The sequence below is a fragment of the Neomonachus schauinslandi genome, chromosome 4 (genome assembly GCF_002201575.2).
Source record: "Neomonachus schauinslandi chromosome 4, ASM220157v2, whole genome shotgun sequence".
NCBI classification, from domain to species: Eukaryota; Metazoa; Chordata; class Mammalia; order Carnivora; family Phocidae; genus Neomonachus; species Neomonachus schauinslandi.
In genome coordinates, this window is record NC_058406.1 from 183,593,586 (window position 1) to 183,602,341 (window position 8,756).

The 8,756-nt window shown below is 53.9% G+C and overlaps 1 protein-coding gene across 1 annotated transcript in view; it reads right to left on the reverse strand.

The window, feature by feature from the left end:
- The window catches only part of COL22A1 (collagen type XXII alpha 1 chain), a 227,391-nt gene that overhangs the window by 189,940 nt on the left and 28,695 nt on the right, over positions 1-8,756 (reverse strand). Inside the window, exons 3-4 of the mRNA XM_021688721.1 lie at positions 8,528-8,602; positions 738-849 (exon numbers count right to left, since the gene is read on the reverse strand). Coding sequence (XP_021544396.1) covers positions 738-849; positions 8,528-8,602 — 187 coding nt within the window. The remainder of the gene's footprint in view (positions 1-737; positions 850-8,527; positions 8,603-8,756) is intronic.

The following is an 8,756-nucleotide window of genomic DNA, read 5'->3' on the forward strand; positions in this document are numbered from 1 at the left end:
GAGAATATCTAAAGGAAACCAAAGTGGCCCGATCTAACCCATTCCACAAATAACACAGCAGATAACAAGATCACAGTGGGAAACACCAAGGGCGTGGGGCTGGAAGACCTGAGTTTGGGGCCAACCTCTGCCTCCTACAGACTGCGTGCGAGATGGTGGACACATTATTGTCCCGTTCTGAGTCTCAAATGTCACACCGGATAAATGATGAGAGGAGTACCATGTTCACCTCACTTTACTGTAGTGAGAAATACATTAGACTAGGTGTGTAAAAGGCCCATTAGACAGACATTACACATGTGAGAAAAAAAGTTAATACTGAAAGCGACATCCCTTCCCATTCTGAACAAAATTAACCTATACATTAAAATTACACCTGTCTGTGTATTTGTGCATACATATGAAAGCTTGAAAAACTACAAGGATACTATTCTTCCTTGAAATGTCAGAGTTCTGTTGGGATTGATTTTGTTCCCAGTGTTTTGCCATCAAAACCAAGTTGGAACCATATAGAAATCCCTTCTCAGAAGGCCTCGGTGGGCCAGTACCTCTGAAGATACTGGCCCAAACCTTCTCAGAAGGACTCAGTGTACCCTGAGCCCAGATCCTCTACTCCAGAACCCCTGCACAGAGCAGCCTCCGCAGCTGTCCGTGCTCTCCATGGGTCTCTGCCCGACCTCCTTCCCGCCCTCTGCCAGGCGTCCAGGGCAGGTCTGGGAAGAGAAGGAAGCACTCACTCTGTCCTCTGCACCACAGGGAAGGATCCCATCCGGACATAGGAGCTCTGCATCCCGTTCTCTCTCCTCCCCAGGATCTCCTTCACACTGAACAGATCCATCAGGTCAAAACCTGTCAAAGAGAAGAGCTGGGGTGAGTGGCGGGAGCTGCCCCGGTGTTCCGGAAACCCCCACGGGAACACTTGGTTGCTCTGCAGGCAGAGCAGTCATTGAGGGCTTGCCCTCCTGTGGCCACAGTCCTGAAATTCACGTGAATTTTGCTTGGTTTATAGTCTGGCAGCTTTTAAGTTTCACGCTTTTAAAGAGGGAAAGGTCAGAGAGAAAAAACCTGAATGATATTGCATTCATTGGCAGGTCCTTGGTTCTGGTTTGTTTTGGCTCTAAGAGAGGACCTCGTGTGCACTGGCAACGTCTGTGATGGGAAAGTCATGACCTTTGTGCTCGGGGTGCTGGTGGGGCAAGGGGGTGATCAGCTCAAGCACATGCACGTGTGGCGCTGGGCCGGCTACATAACCTGTGGGATCCTTGGCACTGACCATTTGATCGTAAGGGGAGGGCGGTGATCCGGCCGGTTGGTTATCACTCCTGCTCTACCAACCCCACCAGCACATCCCGATCCACATCCCTACAAAACGGTCTGGACTTGAGTCCCACAGGCCGGGACACCCAGTTCTCAGGGGAACCCAAGCACAGCACTCAACCCGAGGCTGACAGTGTGGTGTACTGGCCCAAACCGTGTCCCCCGGGCAATGAGAAAGCTCAGGCAGGTTCGAGGGAAACCACCAGAGGGCAAGCATGGGGGCTTACTCGTTTCTGCATCCCCAGGGCTGACACGACTCTTGGCCCTGGCGACGCCTAACCCATGAGACTTTGGGAAGATTCTTGGGATCTCTAACTTTCTAAGGCACTGTCATGCAAGTAAGAGTTGAGCTGGCAGGGCTCACGTTATGATGATGAAGACATCCCACTAAACTTTGCTTTAAAAGATCATTTATTCATTCAACACATTCTTGAGAGCCTCTCTGCTACTCCAAGCCCCGTGTAAGAAATAGCAGGGACAGAAAAGGTTAGCACTGACTGAGAGTTTGGGTGGTAGAATGGACACGTCTAGGCTGTGCTCCTGACCACAAGGTCCTTGCAGTGTGGCCTTACGCAGGTTACCTAACATCTCTGAGCACCAGTCTCTTCATCTGTAAAAAGGGGGTTGTTTCAGTATATACCTCATAGGATTGTGGTAAAGCTTGAATGATAGGATACAAAGCTCTTCATATAGCGTGTAACATACAGGAACCCACCGAATAGTTTTCATATTGATTATTTTCCCATTATAATGATTACAGCCTCTTCTACCACTAAGTTCTGCCCACAGATGCCCTTTATTCATTTGATGCATGTTTTTGAGAGCCTGCTCCGAGCCAAGCATGTGTGAGCACAGCACTTAAAGCAGGAGGAGAGACGAAATCCCGGTTCTGGGGAACTGGTGCCCTTGTGGGGGACCAGAAATAAGCAAACATACAGCAGGAAGATAAGGGGCAATTGCAGGCAGAGGCAGAGCGAAGCAGGCCTGGGACTGCACACGAACAGAGGATGCGCCCAGCCCAGAACAGAGCCTGCCATGGTCCAGGAGGGTTGCATGCACTGTGAGGCTCTGCCAGGCTGGAGCTCTGAGTGACTTTTTGGAGTTCCCAGCCCCTCACCATGCTGGGCTCATTTCATTCTGGAAAATGACTAAGAGTTGCCATTATGTCATTTTAAATAGCATTTCACACTCTGGCTAATTAATGAAATCCATGATATAATGTTCAATGATATTTAGTCCTTAAGATAGAAAACATGAATCCAGAAGCTTCCTCATGGGTGAAAAACGTACACTTCAAGCTTTTCATGTGCCCTAGGGCGAATGATCCAGCCCCTCCAGAAATGGGGGTTTCCTCCAAGGGGCGGGCGCTCCACATCCCCCCCGACATCAACCATGTTATATGGGCCACGGAGGGTTCAGCAGGCCTGAGCTGGGCACAGGCTGAGCAAGGCCACGTCCCTTGGCTTACATGCTCAGGACGCTGAGTGTGCCACCCCATTCCTTGTCCGCAGACCCAGGCCTGGCCCATTGCACAAACTCATGCAACTATTCTTCCAGCCAACTTCAGGCTGGCACGTGCCCTTTACCGTAAAAAGACTGTGTAAAAGAGAGAGCACCCAGCACCTAGAAGGCCAAATACTCATAGGTCAAGTCCCACTTAGGTCATGAGGGTAGGGCCCTTATGGATGGCATCACTGCTCTTATAAAAGAGACCCCAAGACCTCCCTTGCCCTTCCACCATCTGAGGACAATAAGAAGAAGGACATCGACAACCCAGAAAGCAGGCCCTCACCAGACATGAAATCTGCAGGTGCCTCGGTCTTGGACTTCCCAGCCCCCAGACCGTAAGAGATAAATTCCTGTTGCTTATAAGCCACTCAGTCCATGAAATTTCTGTTATACTGGCCAAAGGACAAAGACACTGAATGACTTTGAAGAAGTTGTCTGATTTCTTGAGTCTGTTCCCTTTACTGGGAAGGTGGAGGGAATAATCCCTTGCGAGGCTGTCGGGACAGTACAGTGGAAGACAGCCCCGGGCAGCTGCTCCATCCCTACCATCAGCCCTTGCTGGGGACCACGAAGGGACCTCCTTGACCCACATCCTCTGTGAAATCCCATCACGGGAGGCTCATACCCTGGCCATAGTTCCGCCCCTCCCCACAGAGGCCCACCACCATCACTTGGTAACAGAGGACTGGGCATGTGGCAAGAAGCAGCCACCTCCTCACTCAAGGAGGGGTCCCGGGGAGCCCCTCCCCCCAGGTAGCAGGTCGGGGGCACAAGATATGGGGAGACACCTGCTATAGAACAAGGAGAGAAGCCCTCTCCTTTCAGCTCCCCCTCGACACTTCTGTTGGCCCGGCCACAGCCCCCTTGAGCAGGGACTGGGCCCTATGGTTTGAGCATCACCTGGGGACAGAAAGCATCAGGTGTCCCTGCAGCTCTGGCTCAACACCTCAGAGAGCCCAGCGGGCCCAGCTAGGGGCAGCTGGTAGAACTGACCAGACCCCACGAGAGACCCTCTGAAGATCCACAGGGCTGCCATATGTGCTGGGGCCCTGTCCCTGGACATGGCCTGGCAGTGCCAGGAAGTTCCCAGCACTGGGGGGTGGGGGCTGGGAATGGGGAGACTGGCCGAGAAGGCTCTGGAGGTTCCATGGAATGGACACCAAGTGGTAAAGTGTGTAGAGCCTGTTTGGGCTCAGATTCTGTTCCAGGCAGAGTAGGTTTTGGAGACAGTCTGTCCTGGGTCCGAAAGCTGGCCCAGCACTGGCCACGCACACGGGTGGTATCCTTGTGCATCCTCTGCCGAGGAGGCGGGGATAATGGCCCAACTCGCAGGCTGCCACCTTGAGAACTGGGCACATTCTTGCAGGCAGGGCTGCACTTACCACATGCTTGTACCTGGCATCTCCTGCGGCTGGGCGCTGGTGGGCGCCTATGGGCTCTCGCATTTGTGACACTCTCTGACTCTCCTGCCTGCCTCCTGTAGGGGAGGGGGTGAGGTTGGAGGTGTGCAGGTTGTTGCTCAAGAGAAGCTGCCCCAGGTAAGTTAAGGGAGAGAAGAGCATCTCAGTCAGCACCCCAGGCCCCATCCCTGTCCTTAGCCTGCAGCTCCACAACGCAGGCGCAACTACCACGGCCCCCACAGCTCCCTTCTCCTCCGTACAGAGGATAGGGTGGCCACCGTGGACAGGTCTGTCCGAGGCCTCGCATGGACATCCAGCCCTGGAGGCTCTCGTGGAGCGGTGGCTCTTATTCAGAAAGCGAGTTCACGATCCAGTGGACACGTGCCCGATGCCTTCCCCTTGACAAGTGAGCAGTGAGAACAGCAAAGGGGGCCTGCTTCTCTACTTCTCAGCTCTGTCCACTGTCACTAGACACTGCCACCCTGAGCTCAGTTTCCCTCACGCAGTTACACGTGGGAGAAGTCCTTTTTTAAATTTTAAAAAAGCAAACATATGCCCTGCTTTCTGGTCCCACTTTTATTGCTTTCAATGAATAGAAACAGTGACTACAAACAAAGACTTAAACACGACAAAACTTTGAACAACAAGCAATTAACAAGGGGGCAACAAAGGGCACGGAGAGAAAAGATGAATTGCTTGCAGGAAATAAAAGGCTTGGAAGGAAGATGAAAAATGCTCCCGAGGCAAATGGGCTCTGATGCAAGGCACCTTGAAATAAGGAAGCAATTGTTTAGTGCAGGAATTGCGAGGATTACCTCCCCAAAACCACGGAGTCAGCTGAAACAGGTGGCATCAGGGACACCGTCAGCCATGGCCCTGAGTCCGCTGGCTGCACCTGTTCCACGCCAGCGCCCACTGGGCGCTCTCCCCCATGGTCTCCCCGGGACAGAGCTTTGCTGGGCTCTCCAGGCACGATGCTTCTCCCAGGTCTTTAGTGGGTCTGGCGAAGTCTAAGTCCCTTATCTAGGGACTGCTTCCCTCATCGCATGGTGAGCGATTTGATCTCATTCATGTTTCCAGCCCTGAAGAAGCCAGGAACCTTGGTTGTTTGCAGCACAGTTTGTAGAAAGAGGGAAGGAGAGAAGGTAGGATGCCTGTTGGTGGCTTGGGTCCCAATAACGAACAGACAAAATCCCAGCCCCGCAGAAATTTAGTGTCTAGGGAGAAGCAGACACATACGCGGTGTTAGCATTGTGGCTGAATGATTAGGAGGGGGGATGACAGGGCTTGTATAGGAGCACAGGGAATATCTCCCTCGTCCAGCTGAGGAGCAATCAGGGAGGCCTCCCAGAGGAGGCAAGGCCTGGCCCAGAGTTGAAGAACAAATAAAAGGTGGGCAAACAGAGGAGGAAGAAAGGGCATCCAAGGTAGTTGCATGTGCACAGGTCACTGGGCTCGGGTCAGCTAGGTTCCTTCTGAGAATCTTGGCTATTCTGGGATGTCAAGAGCCATGGTCAGGGGAACACTGGCTGGGACTGGGGTGGGCGGGGGCAGATCCGGCTGGGTTCTGTTGGCCACACAGCAAAGTCTGAGTGTCCTTCTGCAGGCAATGGGGAACCATGGAAGGGCTTCAGAGCAAGAAAGAAACACAGTCCTGTTTCTATTTTGAAGGTCAGTGTGGCAGCAGGGAGGCAGGACAGGGAGACTAGGGAGGCTGGACTTGCTAAGGCAGGATGGGACGGGGAGAGAGCAGAGGAGGCCTCGGGCCAGAGTCCACCTGACAGGTGCAAGGGGCGTGCCTCAGCGAGTATCTGGACGCAGGAGCCCAGGTAGGAGGAGAGAGAAAAATCCAGAACGTCTGTGGCCATGTTTCAGAGCTGCTCGGAGCCTAGCATGTTGCCCAGCGCCAAACCGCTAACCTCCCAGAAAGTTGTGTAACACCTGCAGTCACTAAAACTCCAGGACACTCGGTCATGAGCACTGAGAGGGATCCTCAGAAACAGGACGTGGCACGCAGTTATGCAGGCAGCGAACCTGAGCCTCAGAGGTGTTGGGAGGCTGGGAGCAGTACCAGGCTAAGATGTATGCCTCCAAATCACCTGCTCTCTTCCCTTGCTGGCTGTTCTGGACTGGGAAGCCCTAAAAACTCCCGAAGTCATTGGAGGGAATGCCTGGAAGTGAGGCTTTTGGCAACCCCGTTTTTCCCAGAGAATAAAAGCCATTCCAATTACCCAACTGCATTTAAATTGGCAAGTCTGAGACTCTAGCTCTCCATAACCCCCCCCTCCAGCTTCCACACAGCTGGGGCTTTTTACCGGGCTGGTGATAATTAAAGGAGAGGACAGATCCCGCAGGTTCTCCGTGAGCTCGGCGCCGCACAAACAGGGCATCTGTGCCACGTGATGGATGCCTGCCTGGCCCTGTGATTATTTCCTGGGAGCCTCGGAGCCCACAGAGGGGAGGGGAGATTTCAGGGCGCCACAGGGTGCAGACAGACACACCGGATTCCTAACAGAGGAATCTGATCCCCTCCATCCATCACCAGACAGCCTGTCAGCAGGACCCTTCTCATGGAGCAGAGACGAAAGAATTCATTCACAGCTCTGCAACTTGCCAGAAACTCAGGCAAGTTACCGCATGTGCCCATGCCTCAGTTTCCCCAACTATAAAATACAGACTTGTGCCTCTCATACCTCATCCGGGTTGAATGAGAGCACGTGGGCACAACGCTTGGCACACTGTAGGTGCTCAGTGTCGATTCTTACCATTTTGGGTATGAATGTCACTCTTGTCACCTCTGTTGCCTTCTGTGGACACACACACCACCACATAATGAGACGCTGCTCTGAGGGATTTGCTGCTCAGAGTCAAATATGGACCATGTAGCAAGCAGGAATTTGTTTTGAAGAGCGACTTCAGTGGAAGCTGTGCTTAGCTGGGGACTGCCGAAGCAGAGAGTGGGAGCACCGACGTCACACTGCCCAGAAGCTTCGCCCCACCCTGGGCAGAGCTACTCAGCTATAAAGATATCCCCTGAAAGGTAAGTGCGTTAAGGAAGGGAAGAGGATGAGGGTCACCTTTATCTCCCGGGTTGACAGAGAACCCCTGGGAGTGAGAGGTCCTCACAGAGAATCAACCACACAAACCAGGTGCTCCACCGGGAGAAAAGAGGCGACTAACTCCACCTTCTTTTGGGTCCCTCCAGAACTGCTGACCTGGGAGAGGCTTGATGGGGGACTGAGCGTTGGGGACAGGCAGGAAAAGCAGTTACAAAGCGTGTGGCACTCAGCCAGCCGCCCCAGCAGGTGACTGCAGCTGGATCCCACTGGGAAACGCCAGGGAAGGGGTCAAACGTGGACCTCGGAATAATCCCCCTCAAAAGGGCAGTAGAACCAGGGTTGTTTCTTCACCCAAGAAACTGCCTGAGGGCTGAGTCCATCCTGAGGACACATTTCATCTGCTGTGTGAGCAGGCAGGGCAGCCTTCTACCATTCTAGAAATATCCCTCAAGCACAAACATGCAGATGCAGGCATCTTCTTGTGGGCCGGGGCACCCTGACATGGCAGTGGACCAGGACGGCATCCCCCAGACAGCGCCTGCAAAGCATCTGCTCCTGACACCCCCTGGCTCCATGCTGAGGATGCAGACCCCCCTCCGGCGCTACAGATGGAGGGGCCCCGGCCCCTCAGGCAGTGGGCAGGAGCAGGGCTGGTGTCCTGGAGGTGGAAGAAACTCCCCTGAGATTTGCAGGGGCAGGAGGTAGGCCACGGGGAGGAGCAAACCCTACTCCCACACTCATGGCTCTCAGGAGGGTGGGAAGCCTCCTCAGCCACTGCCAACTACCTGTCTACCCCATCATGCGGGGACAGGCTGGGAAGGGGCTCTGTGGGGTTTATTTCTACTGCAGGGTCTGCAGCCAAGTGTCTCTGCTCTCTCTCTCTCTCTCCCATCATTCCGTCCTGTATTTATAGCTCTGATTCACGCTCTCACCCCGAATGCATCGATTTCTCCACTCACTTGCTCACTCCACCGATCATTCGCTTACTCATCCCCCAACTCATTTGTTCTGATGTGTTATTTAGAGACTCCCATAGGGTCACTGCCAACTCCCAGATGGAAATGCTACTGCTGTTCACGGTTCGGCAGCTCATGGATGGGGGCTACCGCCCTCACAGCTCCAGCCGTTCCATTAGATGTTGGTGAACAGATCAGGGAGGCCAGCCCTGCATCAGGGAGGGCTGCGCTCAGACCCAGCAAACAGCGCAGCAGAGCTAGCCGGCAGCTGCCCTCTCTCTCTCACCTGTGATTTCCTTGGTTTCACCGTTGGTGTGCTTAAAGCGGTCTCCTTCCACTCGGACGCTGGGGCACAGCACGTCTGAGGAAGGCAAGAGAAAACAGAGAGATGGATGAGCAAATGTGACCCACGATCCCTCTGTGGAATATGACAGCACCCAGCACCCCCAGCTCCCGGCACGCAGCACCCAGAGCCCCCAGCTCCCCGCACGCAGCACCCAGGGCCCCCAGCTCCC